The sequence below is a fragment of the Delphinapterus leucas genome, chromosome 16 (genome assembly GCF_059928025.1).
Source record: "Delphinapterus leucas isolate spDelLeu-1000000601 "Yukka" chromosome 16, BTC_Dleu_Yukka2, whole genome shotgun sequence".
NCBI classification, from domain to species: domain Eukaryota; kingdom Metazoa; phylum Chordata; class Mammalia; order Artiodactyla; family Monodontidae; genus Delphinapterus; species Delphinapterus leucas.
In genome coordinates, this window is record NC_143144.1 from 23,592,187 (window position 1) to 23,617,236 (window position 25,050).

The following is a 25,050-nucleotide window of genomic DNA, read 5'->3' on the forward strand; positions in this document are numbered from 1 at the left end:
AATTCTATAATCACTACTATTCATACAGCACAGATATATCCAGTCTATGCAAAAGTCCCCAAAAGGGCTATTTCTGATGCAAGGCAATCTGTCTGCAATCAATCTATACTTACTTCTAGGTGCTGCTGTGTTTTCATTAAAATCAATTTATTTTCACTTCGTAATTGATGATTTTCTTCTTGGAGTTTAATGATATTATTCTTTGCTATTGCTAACTAAAAATAAAACAGGGGCAAGAAAAAAAGATTTTAAACATCTGTATTTATACTTGCTTTACAGGTTATGTTCATGACTATAACAATAGAAAATAAAATTCGAAAACTTGTAAAATATCTCTCACATCTACAGAAATTTTCATAAGAAAAATGTGCTCCTATTATCCCAAGATACCAATTAAAGGAATTATACTCTTCTTTCTATTTCCTTTTGTTAACCAGTCAAATCGTATGTTAGTAGAAACATATTGCTTATCTGATTTATAATATGTCCTGAATACAAAGTGCATGAGTAAGCATATGAAGAATTATATGGTAAACAGTAAGACTGTAAAGACTTGTGTAAAGGCAAAAACATCTATAAGGGAAGTTCTGCTATTATTGAAAATGTAACACAGACATTCATGATAATCAAATAGGACACCCTTGTGAAATCTGGGCATGCTGAGTGACTGACGATCACAAATATGAGACAGCTCTCACCCTCAGAGTTAAATATGAATGACTAAGTGACTTGGCTCTGAAGCCTAGAATGAAAAGAGGGATCCTAGGAAAGGAAAGCAGGAACTACTCCCCAATGTTGGCTTGCAAATAAATTTCTGAACACTTGGTCAGAAAGGCAACTCGAACTTCACAGTGCGCCTATTATGGTCAAGAGGCACAAACTAGTGAGGAGCTCTCTCTAATGGTCCCAATCTATCAAACTATCAAATGGTCCTAAACTATCAAAATGAAAATGCAGTCATGCAAACAGTCATGTGCTTCCTGGTTTGGGAAAATTAGGCCAATTCTAAAAGAAATATGAATTTTAATTAACATGTAAAGTAGGGTTCATAGCACTAATAACAGATTTCTTCCTCTAGCCTAAATAATTCTGAAAATGGAAAGCAATAATTCTTTTTTATTTATTTATTTTATTTTTATTATTTATTTTTGGCTGCATTGGGTCTTCATTGCTGCGCGGGCTTTCTCTAGTTGCAGCGAGTGGGGGCTACTCTTTGTTGCGGTGCGCGGGCTTCTCACTGCAGTGGCTTCTCTTGATGCAGAGGACGGGCTCTAGGCTGATGGGCTCTAGAGCACAGGCTCAGTAGTTGTGGCGCACGGGCTTAGTTGCTCCGCGGCATGTGGGATTTTCCCAGACCAGGGCTTGACCCCGTGTCCCCTGCAATGGCAGGCAGATTCTTAACCAATGAGCCACCAAGGAAGTCCAGAAAGCAATAATTCTATGGTTAGATAGATTTAAAAAAAACAAACAAAAACAAACAAAAAAAACACAACTTATCTCAAAAGCAACTTTATGAACAGTATTAAAAAGAGATCTGAGGGAGTTCCCTGGTGGCCTAGAGGTTAGGATTTGGCACTGTCACAGCTGTGGCCCGGGTTCGATCCCTGGCTGGGGAACTGAGATCCTACAAGCTGTGGCCAAAATATTTTTTTTGAAGTTTTTAAAAAAAATTTTTTAAAAAAAGAGAGCTGGGGTAAATTTCCGGTTCTGCAACCACCAGACAACTACTTCGACAATGCAGGAAACCAGAGCACATGGGATGAGTTTTACACATGGGAGTGTGGAGAAAGGGCGTACATGATCGTGGACTGATGCTTGTAAGGAAAAGTAATCTGAATAGGAGAACACGAGGGACAGGATCATTTTAATGGTAATTCCTAACTATAGGTGGTACAGGTCATCCAGATTAAAAAATGAGACTCATGGCTTATTTATAGAAGAGTTGTATGCATTTCATCTTTGGGGCTCATTTCTAGAAGCTGAGTATCTCAAACAATTCACAGATTCACCTAAGAATTTGCCGAGAATACATGGTTTCTTTAGAACTTATGATCATCAATTACAACTACACTATAAGTATTCCATCATAATGATGAAAATGTGTGTGTGCACGCTTAATGCATTCATACTTAAAATGGAAAAGGATCACCAATACTAGGTCCATGAAAGGCAATTATCCATGGCTAGGTGACAATACCTCTTCAATCAGCTTAGTATTTGACTTTTCTAAAGAGTCAACTCTTGAATGGAGACTGCTGACTGTGCTGCTGAAATTAATAAAGAAAAAACTCATTCAGAATCACACAAACTCACAAAGGCAAGAAAAAGTATGTTATCCTGGACTCATCATGTTGACTGACATGCACCAACTGCCCTGTCTGAAGTTTTGATTTTGGGAAATTTCATTAAGTTGGAGAACTTGATCTGACTAACAGAGCAATAAAATCTGTAGCAAAAGAATAAAATTTTCCATTAAAATTCCATTTGGTGCTGCTCATTATATTTTGCTGTCTTCTTAGGGTCCTTCTTACATTTAACTTGTAACATTTAGGAATTTAAATTCCACACAAAGATTACTAAATATTGTTAAAACTAAATGCAAAATTATTTTAAATTTAGGATGAATTTTAAATGTCCACTTTATAATTAAGTGGCTTAATGAAGCTTGTAAATAGTGGTCTTCAACACAAGCTCCATCTGTTCACCCTCTCCACTTTCATAATAACTTAAAGACCTCCAAACTCACCCATGGTTTGGGAAATGTGAATATGAGACACCCAGCATCAGGTATCCAATCAGCCTGCAGCTAAGCAATCACCCATCTTTCAAGGATAGAGTCAAAAGTCAGGTTACAGTATATGAACAAATTTGTTCTGTGCATTTTTACTTAAATCGATCAAGATTGGACATTATTGTACATTTTACTGAGTCATTTTTCAAGGCCTGCTTGATTCTACCATCTCAAACTTTCTCTAATAAAATAAAATATGCTGTATATGTTGCAGTAAAATCTATAATAGATTCAACAAATTTTACGCTAGCCTCAGAAATAAGTAATGGCATATTAGTTTAACTGATGAAACAAGAAAAATGTTTTTCCACTCATATTAAATCATTTTTAAAATACAATCATTCTTAGGTAAACAACTTGAATTTTTCACAAACAGCACAAGGGTATCCTGATGGTGATATGTAATAAGTACAGGACTAGGAGATGGAAGACCAGGTTTATAGTCCCTGCTTTTCTACTTTGTAATTGTGTCACCTTCAAAGTTGTAAAATCTTTCTGAGCTTCAGTTTCCTTATCTATAAAATCAGACAATGATATGTGCCCTACTTTTATGTGAGAATCAATAAAATAATAATCAAAAAGCACTTTTAAAAACAATAAACCCTCAACAGTTTTTTTCTTTAAGTGAAGGATAATAAGTGAGTTCTATTTTTTCTATTTTCTATACTTTTGAAATATTCTAAATGTACAAGAACTACTTTCTAAAGAGACAAACAATAAAAAAATTAATACATAAAATATACAAAAGTAAGGTACCAATATTGCTGTAACTGAATAATACACATAATTGAAAAGGGAATGAGAAAGCTCTTCTGAACTGAATGAAATAAACTCTAAAGATAAACAGTTGAGTAAGAATAGTAAAGTACAGACTACTGTAAAAAGTATGCTACCCTATGTATCTCTGGAGGCATACACAAGAACCTAGTGTATTAATTACTCCCAAAGAGGGAAACCAGATGGTTGGAGATCAGGGAAGAGGGAAATTTTTCATTTTATGTTCCTTTTGCAGTTCGAACCATGTGAATATATTACCTATTCCCAAATAGTGAGTAAAAATTTAAAGTAAATAAATAAGCAGTACAAGGTTGCATTCAGATATACAATCTCAGAAATACAAATTACAAAATACATATATATATGCATATATTTCCTATATCAATTATTAAAACTCCATGATGAAAAAAGAAAAGACACTGATATAAGATCTTTCTTCTCTCTCCAACTTCAGAGAGAAAGCAAGAGTTACAACTTATTAGTTTCTTTTTCTAAAATGGGAAAATGTTTAACTGTATTTTCGGATTGTAATGCATGTTTATTGAGTGAAACTCAGAAAATACATAAAAGTATAAAGAAATTTAAAAATTATTCATAATATCACCCAGAGATAGCCATTTTTGAATTATTCATCTTAGTTAATGAGAACAGTCTGTTTCTAACAATGTAGTAAATATTATTCACTATACCTGTGCTATCTGGTATGGCAGCCATAAAGCCACATGTGGCTTCTCTGAATTGAAATGTGCTGTAAGTGTAAAATGCACATTGAATTTTGAAAACAGTACAACAAAATATATAAAATATCTCATATTTCATGTTTCTTTTTTATTTTTTTAATGTGGTTACTAGATATTTTAAATTACCTTTGTGACTCACATTATATTTCTACTAGACAGAACTATACTATACTATTTTACACACAAGATCTCAGAAATTCTTCCCAGATAGAGTATTCACTAACAGCTTCAATGACCAGGTGACATTGGAAGGAGAAAACTTCCACCATGGAAGATGACAGTCACACTGACACGTGAAGTCCTTTGAAGTAGGAAAAATGAATTTTTTTTTTTTTTTTTTTTTGCAGTGTGTGGGCCTCTCACTGTTGTGGCCTCTCCCATTGCGGAGCACAGGCTCCAGATGCACAGGCTCAGCGGCCATGGCTCACGGGCCCAGCCGCTCCGCGGCATGTGGGATCTTCCCAGACCGGGGCACGAACCCGTGTCCCCTGCATCGGCAGGTGGACTCTCAACCACTGCGCCACCAGGGAAGCCCGGAAAAATGAATTTTTGAACCACCAAAATGATATAAACTTTCACTCTATCTAGCCTTTTTTTCTCAAGGGTAGAGGAATAAGTCTGAAATTCTATTTTTAAATGTCTCTGAAGGTTCTATTTAAAAATATGACTCTCATTTTCTGCTGAAAATCAGTTATTTCCAATAATTCTCTGTATTCTCAATTTCCATTCACTCTCTATCCCCTCAACCCCTTTTCAAAGATGCTTAGAAAAAAGGAATAGGATTAAGATGACCTGAAGGGGGGAAAAAAAAAACCTAAGACAACATCCAAAATGTACTAAGTATCCATGTGTCCATAATACTTACTTCAGTTGTCTATTTAATTCTTCAACATAATTCTTCTGGTCTAATATGGCAGCAATTTGAACATTCCTAGAGGAGGGGAAAAAGCAGCTTTGTGCTAACTGGAAAGGTATTTACTGGGTGACCAAAAAAAAAAATCCCCACAAAAGATCTAAATTATCTAAAATTGTGTTAAACCATAATGGTAAAACAACGTTATCTTGCCTTTAAAATAAAATTCAAGAATCTTTATAATCATATAGCAGCAAGCTGTGTACTAAATAACTATAACTTTTGTTAAATAAATTATTTGCTAATATTAAACAATACCATTAGTATGTTTTTAAATACTTTTGCATTTATTTATTTAATTTACTTATTTATTTTTTTTGCGGTACGCGGGCTTCTCACTGTTGTGGCCTCTCCCGCTGCGGAGCACAGGCTCCGGACGCGCAGGCTCAGCGGCCATGGCTCACGGGCCTAGCCGCTCCGCGGCATGTGGGATCTTCCCAGACCGGGGCACGAACCCGTGTCCCCTGTATCGGCAGGCAGACTCTCAACCACTGCGCCACCAGGGAAGCCCCATTTATTTTTGTAAGAAATATATTTGACATATAACATTGTGTAAATTTAAGGTGTACAACATGTTAATATGATACATTTAATATTGTGAAATGATTACCGTTATGTCTTAAAATAAACCAGCATTTGTAAGCTTATGAATAATAAGCTTTCATTTCTTTTTATCACAGAAACAGAGCTGACTATTAAAATGGGTCTCCGGGGAATTCCCTGGCAGTCCAGTGGTTAGGACTCCATGCTCTCAGTAACAAGGGCCCAGGTTCGATCCCTGGTCGGGGAACTAAAATCCCATAAGCCGTGCAGCAGAACCAAAAAAGAAAGAAAGAAAAAAGAAAATGGGTCTCTGAACTACTGGTATGACCAAAAGTCATACTTCAGATTAAAACCTCCTTCTAAGTGATTTTTGCTTTGTAAACCTAGTAAATGGAAGTGAAAACAAAACAAAGCAGGAACTACACAGAAAAAAAGGAAATAAAAACCACATTGCAAACAGATGGACCTCATACTGATTTGTAAAGAGCTACATATAAAATACAACATGTGAAATAACTTATGAAAATCATACCTTTCTTTATTTCCAATATCTTCTTCATTCTTTAAATACATGGAAAAATCAATCACTCCAACCTAAAGTAAATAAAGTTATTCTTATTTAGAGGGTGGAAATTCTAGAAGTACCTTTAACATACAACTGACTTTCATCCCTAATTTTTTTCTAGTGTTTAACAGCACTGTTTACAACTTAGAGTAATACCTGGATCAAAGAGGAACAGTACAAACTGAAAACACTCTGCATTTGGCACTAGTCATTCTCACTTACTTGTGAGTCTAAATCCTCTCCCTTTACACACAGATTAGCGTCTATCACATTCAGGCCAACCAGCAGCCCAACAATTACTGCTCCTTCTTCTTCCATCATTAGTGCATGATACTCATAGAATTCACTGTGAAAATTAAAATAATAAAAATCTTACATTACAAATTTATTTTGAAAACTAAATTTTAAAATCTCAATACCTTATTACAAGAATGGAACCAATATAAATTAGGTAACTTGAAATTAGCCTTTCTATATGCAAATAACTTAAAATTTTTGAGATTTAAATGTCTATAAAGAAAACGTAAAAGAAACAGACTGAAGGAGATAAAAGAGGAAAAGGAATTTTGAGAGAGAGAAAAGAGAAGCAGAGATTTAAAAAAAGAAGGGAGCAGCATTGAGGCCTGGAATGTTTGTGACTCTCGAAAGATACAGTGACTGCTGCTGATCTGATTACGATACTTTTTAGTACAGCTGAATTTTCATCCCAGGATTTATTAAGACGCTTAGGATAAAGACTAATGTGGGGAAACGAACATAAAAAACATTTCAAGTCCATTTTCTAGTCAATGCATTTGGTATATCTATTGCAAGCGCTCTTAATAGATAAGCATTAAAGATATTTATGGATGTCTAGATCCCAAAAAATGTTCAAACAAGAGACTTGTGAAAGAAATAGGACAGCCTAAAAACTAAGACTTGACAACTAATACTCAGAAAACTATTTATCACCGTCTCATGCCTTCCTCAAGAAGTCCCATGTATATTACTTAATCACCTTAATTAACCTTCAGAATATCGTTGAGAAATTGAAGGCGTTTAAAGCATGGTCATTCTCATTTAACAAATGGGAAAACCAAGATGTACAACTGGAGTCACAAGTAAAATAAAAAACGACCAGGGACTTCCCTGGTGGTCCAGTGGTAAAGAATCCACCTTCCAGTGCAGGGGATGAGGGTTTGATCCCTGGTTGGGGAACTAAGATCCCACGTGCCGAGGGGCAACTAAGCCCACAAGCCACAACTACTAAGCCTCTGTGCCTCAACTAGAGAGCCCACGTGCTGCAAACTACACAGCCCACGCGCACTGGAGCCTGCACACCACAACTGCAGAGCCCACGTGCCATAACTACAGAGAGAAAACCCACACGCCACAACTAGAAAGAAGCCCACACGCTGCAACGAATAGCCTTAGCACCGCAATAAAAAAGATCCTTCATTCCACAACGAAGACCCGATGGAGCCAAAAAAAAAATAAGTTTAAAAGAAGAAAAACATTAAAAAAAAAAAGACCAGATTCTCCAAAATATCACAGAGGCACTCTAAAAGAACAAGGGCGAAGAGAGGGGCTGCCATGGGCCCACTCCCTTTGAGAACTGATATCCTTGCTTTGAAAGTCTGTCTTAAACATTTGGCCTTCAATTTAAACTGACAGTTTAAAAAGCGCCCACAATACAATCAAAGCAGTAGTTTGGACATTCAAGATCTAAAAAGAAACCTCCTGAATTAAAGCCCCAAATTCCAATACAAATTTTTATTCATAGAATTAACTAATTTAGGAAAAAATTAAAACTTAGAAATACGACATATAAATTTCCACCTTGTCAGCCAATAAAAATCTTACAGTATTCATTTTTTAGGCTAGTTCTTGATCCACGTTATGTCTCCACTATGCTTCTCTATCTCATTTTGCTCCTCCTTTTATTTTATGCCATCGTAATGTATTTTACATATCCTTTCATATTATATCTTCAATCATTTTTGGGAAACAGGATATAAATGAAATAAAAAATGAAAATGAACAAGATTTAATGGTAGTACCTCAAGAGATCCCTCTGAATAATTAAGCAACGCAGGTAGTCAGCCATTTTTTTTTGCATGAGAGCTAATCGAAGCCACGCTCTTGCACGACCCAGGGGGGTCCTGAAAAGCAAAACCCAACAGTCAGAAAAGAGCCCCAGCCCAAAGATTATAGACTACATCTTCTATCTTTGTTGAAGTACACATTAATAAAGAAAAAAGCAATTTATCATGGTTTTATCTTAGTTTCTAGAGCTTCAAGTCAGCTCTTTGAGCATGCAAACCAATCCCTGGGAGCTTTTTAAGTCTCTAAGATAAATCTGCACCTACAGGACATCTAGGTACCATTTTATGTCTTGGAAAAAATGACTCTCTAAATAGTGAGGATAATTCCACAAGAAATATTTTATCAGAATAGGCTTACCCCTCTAAATATGATTATGCAAAATGCATCAATAAAGGCAATATAATGCTCTCAAAAAATAACTGATATTATATCTGAATTTTAAAAATCATGACAAAGCTAAGAAGGTATCTACATGCTAATTTATTAGAAAGAATCACTGCTTGCTATTTTTCAAATGTTTCTTTTATCCAGTTGTCATTTAAAACATTAAATCTCCTCTTTAACGTGGAGGCCTGATGGGAACAGAACTTTTAAAACAACAAATTTGTCTGAAAGGCTGTGGACCAGGCCATTTTTGCTGGCTATAAGCAGTGTCTCTGGGACAGAGGGAGCACACAGCTCTTCTTAAAACTGAAGGTATCCTGCAACCTTACCAAATACGTTGATTAGTTCTAGTAGTTTTCTGGTGGCATCTTTAGGATTTTCTATGTATAGTATCATGTCATCAGCAAACAGTGACAGTTTTACTTCTTCTTTTCCATTTGTATTCCTTTTATATCTTTTCCTTCTCTGATTGCTGTGGCTAGGACTTCCAATACTACATTGAATAATAGTGGTGAGAGTGGACATCCTTGTCTTGTTACTGATCTTAGAGGAAATGCTTTCAGCTTTTCACCACTGAGAATGATGTTTACTGTGGGTTTGTCGTATATGGTTTTTATTATGTTGAGGTAGGTTCCCTCTATGCCCACTTTCTGAAGAGCTTTTATCATAAATGGGTGCTGAATTCTGTCAGAAGCTTTTTCTGCATCTATTGAGATGATCTTATGGTTAACAATGAAAGATCAGAAAGAGAAATTAAGGAAACAATAAGAGAATAAAATACCTAGGAATAAACCTACCTAAGGAGGCAAAAGACCTGTACTCAGAAAACTATAAAACACTGATGAAAGAAAACAAAGATAACATAAACAGATGGAGAGATATACCATTCTGCTAGACTGGAAGAATCAATATTGTGAAAATGACTATACCACCCAAAGCAATCTACAGGTTCAATGCAATCCCTATCAAATTACCAATGGCATTTTTCACAGAACTAGAACAAAAAATTTTACAACTTGTATGGAAACACAAAAGACCCCGAATAGCCAAAGAAATCTTGAGAAAGAAAAATGGAGCTGGAGGAATCAAGCTCCCTGACTTCAGACTATACTACAAAGCTACAGTAATCAAGACAGTATGGTACTGGCACAAAAACAGAAATATAGATCAATGGAATAGGATAGAAAGCCCAGAGATAAACCCACGCACATATGGTTACCTTATCTTTGACAAAGGAGGGAAGAATGTACAATGAAGAAAGGACAGCCTCTTCAATAAGTGGTGCTGGTAAAAACGGATAGATACATGTAAAAGAATGAAATTGGAACACACCATACGCAAAAATAAACTCAAAATGGATTAAAGACCTAAATGTAAGGCCAGACACTATCAAACTCTTAGAGGAAAACATAGGCAGAACACTCTGTGACATACATCACAGCAAGATCCTTTTTGACCCACCTCCTAGAGTAAGGGAAATAAAAACAAAAATAAACAAATGGGACCTAATGAAACTTAAAAGCTTTTAGACAGCAAAGGAAACCATAAACAAGACCAAAAGACAACCCTCAGAATGGGAGAAAATATTTGCAAACAAAGTAACTGACAAAGGATTAATCTCCAAAATATACAAGCAGGTCACGCAGCTCAATATCACAAAAAACAAACAACCCAATCCAAAAATGGGCAGAAGACCTAACTAGACATTTCTCCAAAGAAGATATACAGATGGCCAGCAAATACATGAAAAGATGCTCAACATCACTGATCAGGAGAGAAATGCAAATCAAAACCATAATGAGGTATTACCTCACACAGGTCAGAATGGTCATTATCAAAAAATCTACAAACAATAAATGCTGGAGCGGGTGTGGAGAAAAGGGAACCCTCTTGCACTGTTGGTGGGAATGTAAATTGCTACAGCCACTATGGAGAACAGTACGAAGGTTCCTTAAAAAACTAAAAATAGAACTACCATACGACCCAGCAATCCCACTATTGGGCATATACCCTGAGAAAACCAGAATTCAAAGAGTCATGTACCACAATGTTCACTGCAGCACTATTTACAACAGCCAGGACATGGAAGCAACCTAAATGTCCATTGACAGATGAATGGATAAAGAAGATGTGGCACATATAGACAATGGAATATTACTCAGCCATAAAAAGGAACGAAATTGAGTTTTTGTAGTGAGGTGGATGGACCTAGAATTTGTCATACAGAGTGAAGTAAGTCAGAAAGAGAAAAACAAACACCGAATGCTAATGCATGTATATGGAATTTTAAAAACCAGTATGGATGAACCTAGTGGCAGGGCAGGAATAAAGATGCAGATGTAGAGAACAGACTTGAGGGCACGGAGGGGAAGGGGAAGCTGGGACAAAGTGAGAGAGTACCACTGACATATATACACTCCCAAATGTAAAATGGATGGCTAGTGGGAAGCTGCTGCATAGCACAGGGAGATCAGCTGGATGCTTTGTGACCACCAAGAGTGGTGGGATAGGGAGGAGGGTAGGAGGGAAGCTCAAGAGGGAGGGGATATGTGGATATATGTATACATATAGCTGATTCACTTTGTTGTACAGCAGACACTAACACAACATTGTAAAGCATTTATACTCTAATAAAGATGTAAAAAAAAAAACTGAAGGCGTTTGTGCTCAAGATGAAAACTAATTCTATCTAGGCAAGAGATGTGATGTGTACAAAGCAAAAAACAACACAGTAACTCCTTGTGGCAAACTGAACAAAACCAGCCATCTGGGGAAAGGTAACCTGTGCTCATGGTAACAGTGGCATGGTTTGCACCAAATTCTGAAGCAACCTTCCTGCTAAGGTCATAGGACACAGAATCGGTGTGATGCTATACCCCTCAAGGATTTAAACTTATTGAAAAGTAAATAAATAAAAGTGTGGATTTGTTCTCTTGCTAAAAAAAAGTTAATCTCATATCTCTCTTATCCAAATTCTTATCATTTAGTAAAAATAAAACCAAGTTTTACAGAACATGTATGACTTTTTTAAAGAGAAATACATCATTCACACTTTTATGTTTTCTTATGCAGAGAACATTTTAGCAGGTAATGTGGGAGGAAACTTAATCTTCACTTCAAACAGCTAACAACTTTCTTATGGCTTAGCATTTTATTTTATTTTATTTATTGTTTGGCTTTTTAAAAACAATATGAACATGTATCTTCATATTAAAATGAAGCCAAATCTTATATTTCTCTTTTTGAGAGTTAAATTCCCCTTTTCCTCTCTTTGTTAAAAACTGCTACACCTTATATACCATTGTAAGAAATATGAAGTGTGAACATCACTTGCTATTTAATTCTAAAAACTGGGTTTAAATCCTGGCTCTGCCACTTGTTAACTGTAACTTCTTTGATCTTTACTTTTCACATCTATACAATTATCATGATAATAATCTCTACCCTAAGGTTGATTTAAGCGCTAAATGAGATAAGTCACGTAAAACAATTATCCTGTTACCCTGATACAGTACTCAATGAATAGCTATTTACTTTTATCACTCAATTAAGTACAACTTGCAAACATCTGGATGTTGTGATAACAGAAAACACTACCATATTCCTTACAACATACAAAACCCTAAATTGTAAAGCTAAGAGAAAGCAAACTGATAATCTGACAAAAAATGGTAAGCATAAAAAAAAAGTTATCTCATTCACAAGAATTAAGATAAACTAAAGTAAGCTCTTCTATCTTAATCACACCCTGAAGAACATAAAACCTTAGCCTTTACAGCAAAACACCTGCAAAACATTTTCAACACTCATGAGTCACTAGCTAGAACATTCAGCTTTTGGGACATTTCATATACAGTTTTTCCTCAGTATTTGTGGGGGATTGGTTCCAGGACCCCCTCAGATACCAAAATCCATGGATACTCAAGCCCCTTATATAAAATGGCATAGTATTTTGCATATAACCTATGCGCATCCTCCCATATACTTTAAATCATCTCTAGATTACTTATAATACCTAATATAAAGTAAATACTATGTAAATAGTTGCCAGGGTGTGGCAAATTCAAGTTTTGCTTTTTGAAACCTTCTGAAAAAAATTTTTTTGAATATTTTTGATCCAAAGTTGGTTGTATCTGCAGATGCAAAACCCACAGATATCAAGGGCCAGCTGCACCTTCATCTAGTCAAACAGGCAGATGACAATATAGATCCCAATTTTAAGAATAAAAAAAAGTAATTTGCACAAGTCCTGTGGTACATAAATGGCTTATCAGAGAGCTCAAATCTCCTGAGCCTTTGCCCTGGATTTAGCTTAAATCAGTCTTCAAATAGTACAACTGCCTACTACTGCAAACCAGCTTAATACTCAGGAAACAGAAATGCATAATTGATACATCCTATCTTAAAAGAACTTGCCTATTTCCTGCAATACAATGCAGAATTTAAGTAAGTGATATAAGAGTGACTATAATGATAGCAGTATAAAAGAAACAGCACTTAATTCTTATTGAAGGGGCTAAGAAAAATTTCAAAAAGGAAATGAAATTTGAGCTGAGCCATAAAGAATAAACAGAATTTTATTAGAAGAGAATGCAAGAAGGTTACATAAGGCTGCGAGAAGATAATAAACTAGACTGTGAGGTACTTTTAAGGAATAGTAAATATACTTCTACGGTGAAGGAGGAACAAGTAATAAGATTACTTACTTAAGACCAGGTAAATCCCGGACACTAGCTCCTATTTCCTCTGCTTCTGGGTACAGCTTCTCCACCAGTTCCAAAGGGCCCCATATAGTTTTGTTATAACTCAAAAATGATTTTCTTACTTTAAAAAGAAAATATAATGCATGTAACTTCAACTTACAAAACTGTAGTAACCTCATGTTAAATACTTAGTTTCAACATTTCTAACTTAACATACAATTATTCACAGACCTTTCCTCTCTTATCACTACACAGCCCTGTTGATCAGAAGCCTGTTGATTCTGATATTCTCCCTATCAGAAATATGCACCTTGGTCATTTTTCCATATCAGAAATATGCAAGTAGGTAATTAAAGTAGAAGAACAACTAGGCTCATTCTATTTTTTTTTTTAACTTTCTTTTTTTAATAGATATTTATTTTATTTTGCACAGGCTTCTCGATAGCTGTGGCGCACAGGCTCAGTAGTTGCAGTGCATGGGCTCTGTAGTTGGTGGCGTGAGGGCTCCAGAGCACACGGGCTCTCTAGTTGTGGTGTGCAGGCTCAGCAGTTGCAGTGCATGGGCTTAGTTTCCCTGCGGCACGTGGGATCTTGGCTCCCCGACCACGAATTGAACCGGCGTCCCCTGCATTGCAAGACCAATTCTTAACCACTGGACTACCAGGGAAGTCCCATAGGCTCATTCTTTACCAGTACAAAAATAAGACTGGTGGCCCTAGCAGGCTGATCTTTACCAGTTTATTCAATAAACCAAGGACAAATAGTTATTTTACTTTTAAACACAAAAAATTGTGACTTTACTTTTCCTTTTATTTGAATGTGAGATTTGGGTAATATAAAACCATGAAATCACTATGTTTCCTTCTAATACTGACCAGATCTCCGGTAGATCCAATGTGCCTATCATATGCACCACCCAAAAGCCAGCAAGATAGGCAATTTTCCCTGGGGGAGAAAAATCAATCAGCACAAAGTAGCTTTATAACTGTTGATCAAGATAGGCATTTGACTGTTAGGATATGCCTCATGATATTTTGGGAAGTAAAGGAAAATATATTCAGAAAAGAGTTTAAAACGTAACTATCGTGGCCATCATTTGGCAATTCCATTTCAGCAGGCTGGGGGAAAATAAAGACCTATGTCACTACTATTTTTTTTTTTTAATAAAAAGGAAGTTTTTCAAAAAGCAAATTAAAACTCAAGGCCTGAGATAAGACTGTTGACTTCCTGATGTATTAAAAGAAGTATTCAGAGACTGAGAATATCAAGAGTAGGAAAAATGTGGGGAAACAAACACATTCACTGTTGTTTGATTAATCAGTGAAGGTTTTACAGACATCAGTTGCCTATATCCTTTGACCCAATAATTCTACTCCTAAGAATCCTAAAGAAATCTTAGCACGTGTGTACAAACATATATATCCAAAGATGTCCTTACAGCATAATTTTAACGATAAAAAACTGGAAACACCTAAGTGTACATTAAGAGGAAAGTAGTTAAATAAGTCATGGTATACATATACTATGAAATATTTTACAGCCATTAAGAATGTGATAAAGACCTCTATGTAAATGGCAAAATCTCCAAACCATACCATTAAGTTTTTCTTTTTTTTAAATAGGGAAAAAAAGAAAGTCACAGAATAATACAGCATGATTTTATTTAGAGTAAAAGAAAAAATCACCTATAATTCAATTTAAAAAAGAAAGAAAGAAAAACAGAAAAGAGCTAGAAGAGTGACAAAGATTCCTTTAGAGAGATGAATGGAAGAGAATGAAGGGAAATTATGTTTTTGCTCCATGTGCTTCTATGTTGTTTGATTCATGTACAAAAAGAACATATTTCACTATTATATATAATTTTTAAAATTATTTTAACTCTAATTAAAGAAAAAATGGAATCTGAAGAAACAAAAACAAAAAAACCAAACTCATAGATACACGTTCCAGATTGGTGGTTGCCAGGGTTGGAGGGTGGGAATAGATGAAATGGGTAAAGATGGTCAAAAGGTACAAACTTCTAGTTATAAAAGAAGTCCTGGGGACGTAATGTACATAATGACTACAGTTACTGTATTGTAGATTGTATTGTATATCTGAAAGCTGCTAAGAGTAAATCTTAAAAGTTCTCATCACAAGAAAAAAAATCTTGTAACTATGTGTGGTAATGGATGTTAACGGGGTTTATTGTGGTGATCATTTCACAATATATAAAAATACTGAATCGTGTTGTACCCATTAAACTAATACGTTATATGTCAATTATATCTCAATAAATATAAACAAATTTTAATTTTAAAATGAATACATTAATAACATCACATATAGGGTTTCTCAAATTTCGATGCCAAGGTTCCTTCTCAGTTTAAAGTACATTTTATTAAAACCATGTTTAGGTAAATCTCCTCTTTTGCTTTTCACATTTACCCCTACTCTCATGTGCCATAGTCAGAAACTCCCCCTAAGTGTGCATCAGCAGATGAATGGATAAAGAAGATGTGGTATATATACACAATGGAATATTAGCCATAAAAAAGAATGGAATAATACCATTTGCAGCAACACGGATGGACCTAGAAATCATCATAATAAGTGAAGTAGTCAGTCAGAGAAAGACAAGTATCATATGATATCACTTATATGTGGAATCGAAAAAAATTATACAAATGAACTTACTTACAAAAGGGAAACAGACTCAGAGACATAGAAAACAAATTTATGGTTACCAAAGGGGAAAGGAGGGGGGAATAAATTAGGAGTTTGGGATTAAAATATACACAGTACTATACATAAAATAGATAAGCAATAAGGACCTACTGTATAGCACAGGGAACTATACTCAATATCTTATAATAACCTATAATGGAAAAGAATCTAAAGAAGAATATAGATATACAAAATATACATATATATAATATATATACAAAACTGAATCACTTTGCTGTACACCCGAAACTAACACAATATTGTAAATCAACTATATTTCAATTAAAATTTTTTTTAAAAAAGAACTTTCCAACTTACCCAGGCTTCTGGTATACCAACATAAAAGCAAGCTTCTCTTCTTTTTTAATAGTCACCTTAGTACACATCTCTTACATAGCCCTCTACACAGCTCTGATCATATGAACCAGAGATCAAAGTAGTTACTATATGTAAAAGAACAGTAATATAATACAAACACATAAAAGTAATTCAACGTGAAATGTATAGATGAATACAATATCCACTGTTATCATCATTTTCAGGGAGCACTCACATTTCTACAATAACCCAATCCAGAAGACAATTTTTCTAGATATGTTTCCATGCACTAAGGAGGTTCATATTTCAACAATCAACTATTTTAATGTATTTGTTCAAGAGAGCTCAAACTAGTAATTATAGTTCATACCAGAATCACCAAGCTTAAGATTTTCTATATAACTCTATAGTTGTCCTAGAAAATGGAAATCAGCTCAGAGTATGTTGAAAACATTTTAAAATCAAATACACTTTTTACAGGGACTTCCCTGGTTGTCTAGTGGTTAAGAATCCACCTTCCAATGCAGGGGACGTGGGCTCAATCCCTGGTCAGGGAGCTAAGATCCCACATGCCACAGGGCAACGAAGCGGCGTGCCGCGACTACTGAGCCTGAGTGTTCTGGAGCCCGCGCGCCGCAACTAAAGAAGCCTATGTGCCGCAACAAAGAGCCGGCATGCTGCAACTAAGACCCGATGCAGCCAAATAAATAAATAATTTGTTTTTTTTAAAACAAAAGAGTATACAAATACATTTTTACAAAACAGTGACAACTAAGGATTTTCTGAAGACCACCCATTAGAAAACATAAAGTAGTAGGGTATTTTCTCCTAAAACCAACCCACCCAGTATTTTTAAAGTAATTATGGCCTCAAAAAAAATCACATTTTCAAGGATATTTAAGATGGGAGGGGGGAGGTTCTATAGTTGGTTTTTTTAAAAAAAAATCTCACAATACCTTTAAGACCATGTTTCAGACAATGCTCCATAACAACGAAGAACTGCTGCAAGGGGGGGTAATCAGAATCCAAAGTGCGGCCAAAGCTTAGAGCAGATTCAATGAGTCCTTTAATACTGAGTTTAGCCATGTTTAACAAGTTTGCTCTCTCTACAGCTGTAGGGTCTTTTGTAGCTGAAAGCACAAGAAAGGAGTCCAACATCACTTGCAAGAACTGACATTGTAAACTATACAAACCCTTTCCTTCCCCTGTAAAACCAACAGTGGTTGGTTTTTCCTTGGTGGACAAGTAAGTCTTCCTAACAAACACCCCTAGTTAACTTCTTTTTATGTCTCTCATGCATACCATAGAACAATGCTCACTCCAGCCAAAGTTTATGAATTATTCTCAAGATCCTGCAAATTGGCTATTCTAGGGTATTTATTTTACTTTTGTGGTACCTCTTCAGGGAGAATGAGTTTTTTTAAATCTTTCTCTGGAGATAAGAGTAACAGACAACATGTTTAAGGGTTCATGCAAAGGCAGACAGCAGGAACCATCAAAGATGAATCCAAAAGCAAAAAAATGTTCAGAATAAACTGGCAATACAATAAAAGGTAGTTAAAATTCTAAGATTCCAATCTCACCCATAACAAACATGACAGGTATATAAAATAGGGGGACACAAGAGAAGCCATTCAACTCTCACTCAATTTAACCCTCTTTCTATCTTGTCTCTTTTCATTGCAATTGTAGTTCTGTATTGCAGGACTCCTTTATTTTCCCAGAGAAAATAAAAGCAGGGTCCAGTTTCACCTTAAGGTTTCCTGACCTTCCACACAGCTGATCCAGTTGAATATCAAGGTAATCGATGCATTTTTTTAAAACTGATTTTACCTGATACTTTCAATTCACAAAAATTTTTCTTTCCCACAAATTTTATTCTCAGTTTTCTTATAAATTCAGATGCTTCCCCATACTCTCATCGCTGTTGTGACTGGCAGAAATATTTTCAGCAAACACAGATGCCAAAATGAAGTGTAAAAAAATAAAGCACTTAGCATACTGTCTCATAATCCCTGACAAATTTACTAGTCCAAGTAAACCAAATGTCCGTTTTTCCTTCACTGGATAAAAAGTCCAGGGTTCCCAATGATCTAGTATTTTACTTCTGACCACAGATAGCCAGGCGTGAAGCGTGACACTGAATCCTAAGCAACTTAAAATGCAAACAGTCACAACTGCTACGACCAAGCTAGCTGGTGGAGAATCTCCACACAAGACATCATTGCTTCAAATATGCATCGTGGTATGACTCCCTCTTTTTTCGGGGACGAAACCAGTCGATGTTTCATAATCTGCAGCAATTCTCATTTTTCTTAACAGTGCCCATCACAATCCGTAATGTACGATGCGACAACCAGACAAAGGGCGCCTTTATAACTGCTCGAAGGTAGGTCCTGGTGGGCGCCGGCAGCTCCCGAGTAGAGGAGCGTTTGCACCCCAGCCGCGCCCCGCCCGGGCTGCAGCCCCCACACGCGCCCAAAGGCCGGTTCCCGCATCTTGCCTGTAGAACCCCTTCCCTGCCTCCCTGCCTGCCAGCCAGCAAGGCTGCCCAAGGGCTCGGGGCGCCCCAACCCCCTCACGGAAGGCTCACCCGGGGTCCTGCGCGGCATCACTGCCCCTCTCCCGCCTTCTGCGTCTGGAACCCAAGCCCAAACCTGAGACGCTTCCCTCCGCCACCCCCAAACCTGAAAAGTCATCGCCCGTCCCCGACTATTTCCCCCGACCCGGGAGCTGCACCCCGGCCGGCCCTGTCCTCGCTCCCCGTAAGCCGACGGACCACCAAACCTCTGCCATTAGGCCCCTGAACGGGGAAGGGGGCGAGGGGGAACGAGGGGCGGCCGCGCGTTGCCATGGCGACCGCGGGCGCCCGGGCGTCCCCGGCTGCCTCCGCCCAGGCCCAAACCCGGCTTCGGACCCCAGTCCCGACCCCGAGGCCTCCATGCCCACACCACCAGTCCTCCTGGCCCGGCCGAGCCCTCGGCCCAGCACGGAGGGCCGGGCGTCCGCTCTCGGCCTGCTCCGCTTACCCATGTCGATGGCGGTGGCGGCGGCGACGGCGGCGACGCGGTCTCGGGCGGGGACTCCCTTGGCCCCGCCAGCAGCTCCCTTCAGGCGAGCGGCGGCCGCCACGGCGTCTGCGACCAGGCCCGCTGCGGCCCACAGCGCTCCCGGCGGCGGGAGGACGGCCGGGCGGTCCCGCGGCGCCCGAGTGGGGCGGGGGGCCACGGAGCCTGAAGCCGGCAGCGGAGAAATCCACCCTCTCTGAGCCACTTCGGATCCAGCCGGAGCGGAAGGAGAAGGAAAAGGAGCGTGAGGAGAACCTCGCGTTGAGGAGGACCTCGCGTTGAGGAGGACCTCGCGTTGAGGAGGACCTCCCGTTGAGGAGGACCTCGCGTTGAGGAGGACCTCGCGTTGAGGAGCAGGGGGGCGGACCCTGGTCTCTCACCCTGGGGGCCTCGCCGGAGCGCTAGGGCTGCATTTCCAAGGGGATGCGAGTCACGTGCAAACGTTTTCATCTACTGGGTCCGGCTGGGTTTAATCGAACACACCTGACCGCTTCCCTTCTTCACCAACTAACTCGCAGGGGACCACCAGTGAATCCACTGGTTTATAAAAAGCAACGAGGAATGGTCTCAGTAATCGAGGGAAAGGTGCAGAGATAAAGCCAGCGTTTTCTCATTTCAGGGAGTAAAAACTCTCGTGGTCAGATGACACTAGGTTTAAGTTATATCAATTTGGGGAAACTGAGCTATTACCTAGTTAGATCGGCAACTGTTTTTTGTTTTTTTTAAGAATATATTTTTAAAATTTATTTTTTATTTTTGGCTGTGTTGGGCCTTCGTTGCTGCACACGGGCTTTCTCTAGTTGCGGCGAGCGGGGGCTACTCTTCGTTGTGGTGCACGGGCTTCTTATTGCAGTGGCTTCTCTTGTTGCGGAGCACGAGCTCTAGGCATGTGGGCTTCAGTAGTTGTGGCGTGCGGGCTCTAGAGTGCAGGCTCAGTAGTTGTGACTCACGGGCTTAGTTGCTCCGCGGCATGTGGGATCTTCCCAGAACCAGGGCTTGAACCTGTGTCCCCTGCATTAGCAAGCGGATTCTTAACCACTGCGCCACCAGGGAAGCCCAGCGATTGTTAAAACGGTGTCCGAGTTAGAAATAGACTGATATTTCGAGGAAATGGAGCAATGTTTATCTCTTCATCACATTGGTCCGCATACAGTTCTATTATGTTTCTTTACTTCTTTTGGTTTTTAATTTTCTTTATTGTGAGATAATCATACATGGATAAAAATTTACAAAGCATATATACATTTAAAGAATCATAAAGTGAACAGCTGGGAAAACACCACCAGATCAAGAGAGCATAGAACAAGAGAGTCATCTTCCCTGGGGGAAAGGCCTTTAGCCACAATCCCCCTAGAAGTGTTAATAAATACGATTCTGACTTCTATGACAATTGTTTCCTTGCTTTTCTGCATGTTACTACCACGTAAGTATGTGCCCCTAATCAATATAGTTTATTTTTGCCTGTTTACAAACTTTTCACAAGTGGAATAACATTACGAACATTACTTGTTTCTTTTGTTCAACATCATCCATGTCCATGAGGAGTTTCCAGGTTAGGGTGTTTTCAGGTTTACATACTTCCTGGTCCCTATATGCAGGAGAGCCTCTAGGGCATGTACATAAGAATACAATTACTAGAAATCAGGTATGCCTTTCTTTAAATTTACTAGATAATGCCAAACTGTTTTCAAAATTTCTCATAATTTACACTCCTATCAGCAGTGTTGTTTTTCTGTTGCTGTGTCCATTCTAATGCTTAGAATTTTGAGGATTTTTTCATTTTTTTGCGTCTTGTGGGTAGGTGATTGCATGGCAGGTTTGTTTTTTATTTATCTCATTACTGATGACATTGAGCACTTTACCTATGTTTACTATTTGGAATTTCACTTTTGCAAAGAAATGGTGCCTGTTTTTCTATTGACTTACCTTTTTCTTATTGGCTTGTGCAAGTTACTTAATATTCTACATACTAATTTGATGTCAGTTATGTGTTGCCACTATCTTCTGGCTAATTTTTTTTCTCTCCTTATGGCAACCGTTGATTAAATATAAGTTCTTAATTTTCTTATAGTGAACTTATAGTTTATGCCTTAGTGTCTTAAGAAATCCTCCTTATTCCAAGGTCATGAAGATACTCTCTTTTAAAGAATTACAGAGTTTTGGGACTTCCCTGGTGGTCCAGTGGTAAAGAATCCACCTTCCAATGTAGGGGACGCAGGTTCGATCCCCGGTTGGGAAACTAAGATCCCACATGCCGCGGGGCAACTAAGCCCATGCGCCACAACTACTGAGCTTGCACGCCTCAACTAGAGAGCCCGCATGCCACAAACTACAGACCCCATGCGCTCTGGAGCCCACACACCCTGGAGCCTGCATGCCACAACAAGAGAAGAGAAAACCCGCACACCACAACTAGGGAGAAGCCCACGTGACCAAACGAGCACCACAACGAGAGATCCCACATGCCACAACGAGGACCCGATGCAGCCAAATAAATAAATATTAAAAAAAAAAAGAATTACATAGTTTTGCCTTTAATATTTAGGCCTGTTAGTGCACCTAGAATTAATTTCAGTGATGATGTGAGACAGGGTCAAATTTCATTTCCTCAACTATCCCATCACCCTTTCACCATTCATCTTCCATGCCCATGAGCATGGAAGTGAAGGTCAATGAGCATGTATGTGAAGGTCAGTTCCTAGGCCAAAACCTCATTTGATCTTCAGAACCACCCCATGAGGAATAAATTATTTACCTCTTTTACAGATGAAACTAACCTCAAAGATTAAATAACTTTCCCAAAGTCACAGTACTATTAAGGAACAGAGCCAGAATCTGAACCAGTACAAAACTAGCCTCCATTTTCATAATGTCAAAATACATCTGTGGTTTTTACAGTGTTTGAAGGAGCCTAAAACTGATGACAAGTCTAACCCCTTCCACCATCTTGCTGTTAAACACTGAAATGACTGACTTGTTCATTTTTCTCTTCTCCAAATGATGAGCAAAAAGGGAGGGATTTGTGTTCCAAGTGCATTTAGAAAAGCAAATAATGTTAAGTATATATTTATTTTATAAAACCATGAGAACAAAGGAAAAGAGCTTTATTTTCTGGGTTGCTTTCCCTCCAGTGACTTTATAGGTAACATGTAGGAAAGAAATTTAGTTCAGTAACAGACCAGCTTTATTTAAAGCAAAAAATATTTCTTCCTTTGAGGAAGATGTTCTTAAACTCCAAAATACATATTTGCTGGATACTCTAGCCACCTTGTATTGAACAGAATTGGAATTAGGGTGTATGTTTAAAACCTATTACACTTAATAGGTTTAAACTAGAATATTAATCTGTTCTGAGCTCTTGATGTACTAAAACTAAGAATCTAGGTTTTTAAACGTACAGATATAATCATGTAACAAAATACTGTTTTCTAAAAACTCATCACATACTGAAATATAGGGATGAAATTGAATGATGTCTAAAATTTGCTTTAAAACATGTCAGCAAGGAAAAAAAGGTTGAAAACAATTGCTGCAAAATCTAACTGTTGAATATGGGTGATGGGTATACAGGAGTTCATTATACTACTTTTGTGTGTGTTTTTAAAGGTTTTATAATAATGTTCTAAAGCTCATCATAAAAAGAAAGCTAGTTAAAGCCTTAAAAATAATTTTTATGTAAAAATCTTTCATAATAAGCCAAAGCAGTATCTATACAAGAGCCGAGAGTCAGGAAAGGCAGACTTCACCCCCCGGGTCCATCTTGGTTCATACTTTCCAGGATCATGAGTCCCAATCAGCCAAGGGTCAGTGGTGACTTGAGTGAAGTTGGATGGGCCTATCCTCTTAGCTACAAGCAGTCTTTTTAATGAGAAAAGCTGTCCACTGAAGCTACATAGACCAGCTGGTCAAATCATGCCACAAGGTTTCCAGCTGGCCTGAGATGTGATTTGCTTACACTAACAATTGTAATGCTTTTTTTTCTTTTTGGCTGCACTGTGTGGCTTGTGGGATCTTTGTTCCCTGACTAGGGATTGAACCCCAGCCCTTGGCAGTGAAAGCACGGAGTCCTAACCACTGGACTGCCAGGGAATTCCCAACAATTGTAATGCTTCTAAACATTTGTATAGCGCCTGGAAAATGTACACAACACTGAATGGGAAACACACAGTACCTGGGAAAATTGCTGAATTACTAATCAGAACATCTGGGTTCTAGCAATGACTTGCCCAGAGCCATATGCTAACGTGAAATATCTATGCTAGGTACTCTGTAGGGTTTAATTCAATTGAGAGAATATCTATGAAAATTATAAAGCATACTACATATTATTACCGCTGCTAAAAAAGCAGTAAGTGGTATAAAGCTACATATAAAGATGGAAGTAATTCTTTCTCGAAGGAAAAAAATCAGAAAAGGCTTTCTGGAGAAGGTAGCATACTAGTCTTTCAGTCTGGGTGAAGTTGCATAAATGGTATTGGAGAAATAGACAAATATAGATAGAGGATACAACAAACAAGAAAAAAGACATGTATAGGGAAGAGCAAAATAGTATATTAGGGAATTCTCTGGCAGTCCAGTGCTTAGGACTCTGCACTTTCACTGCCATGGGCCCAGGCTGGATCCCTGGTCAGGGAATTAGGATCCCACAAGCTATGCAGTGCAGCCAGAAAAAAAAAAGTACATTAGAACAAATACGCAAAGAAATAATGGAGAATGACCTCCATTACAAACCACACGTTCCAACCTATTAGTGGGATATAAAAGAATGTTAGTAGGTTGCAACCAGCTTTGTTTTTTTAAATTAATTATTTTTGGCTGCTTTGGATCTTCGTTGCTGCGCACGGGCTTTCTCTAGTTGTGGCGAGCGGGGGCTACTCTTTGTTGTGGCGCACGAGCTTCTTCATTGCGGTGGCTTCTCTTGCTGCGGAGCACGGGCTCTAGGTGCGCGGGATTCAGTAGTTGTGGCACACGGGCTCTATAGAGCACAGACTCAGTAGTTGTGGCGCACGGGCTCAGCAGTTGTGGCTTGCGGGCTCTAGAGCGCAGGCTCAGTAGTTGTGGTGCACGGGCTTAGTTGCTCCGTGGCATGTGGAATCTTCCCGGATCTGGGCTCAAACCCGTGTCCCCTGCACTGGCAGGCAAATTCTTAACCACTGCGCCACCAGGGAAGCCCCGCAACCAGCTTTGCTTTTAATGGAATAGTGGAAAATATTAGGGTATATCACATATAAAAAGGGTAAATATTTTGTTAAAGTACTGTTTAAGGTGCACGCACGTACATATGTTCATGCTGAGTCATGATGCAAAATGTGTTTCTTGTTGTGGTTCTGGCAATTTTTATTCTTAAGCACCAGTCCAGATTATCATACACCAAACTACCAGTAGTTATAACTAAATGATAAGATTACAAAGAAATTTAATTTTCTAAAATTTGTAGTGTTTGAAATTCTCACTAAA

The 25,050-nt window shown here is 38.1% G+C and overlaps 1 protein-coding gene across 9 annotated transcripts in view; it reads right to left on the reverse strand.

The window, feature by feature from the left end:
- RUFY2 (RUN and FYVE domain containing 2) overlaps window positions 1–19,916 on the reverse strand; it is a 74,578-nt gene extending 54,662 nt beyond the window's left edge. For 3 of the 9 annotated variants that reach the window (XR_016388058.1, XM_030759387.2, XM_089897566.1), the window contains exons 1-8: window positions 17,482–18,799; window positions 13,505–13,622; window positions 8,369–8,470; window positions 6,552–6,675; window positions 6,297–6,358; window positions 5,174–5,239; window positions 2,198–2,267; window positions 114–215 (exon numbers count right to left, since the gene is read on the reverse strand). Coding sequence is in view for 8 of the 9 variants with exons in the window: in XM_030759387.2 (XP_030615247.2) it covers window positions 114–215; window positions 2,198–2,267; window positions 5,174–5,239; window positions 6,297–6,358; window positions 6,552–6,675; window positions 8,369–8,470; window positions 13,505–13,622; window positions 17,482–17,683 (846 nt within the window). In the remaining variant the exon portion in view is untranslated. The other 6 variants (XM_022590709.3, XM_022590706.2, XM_089897569.1 and 3 more) reach the window with 6 other exon arrangements.
- Between the last annotated feature and the right edge of the window lie 5,134 nt (window positions 19,917–25,050).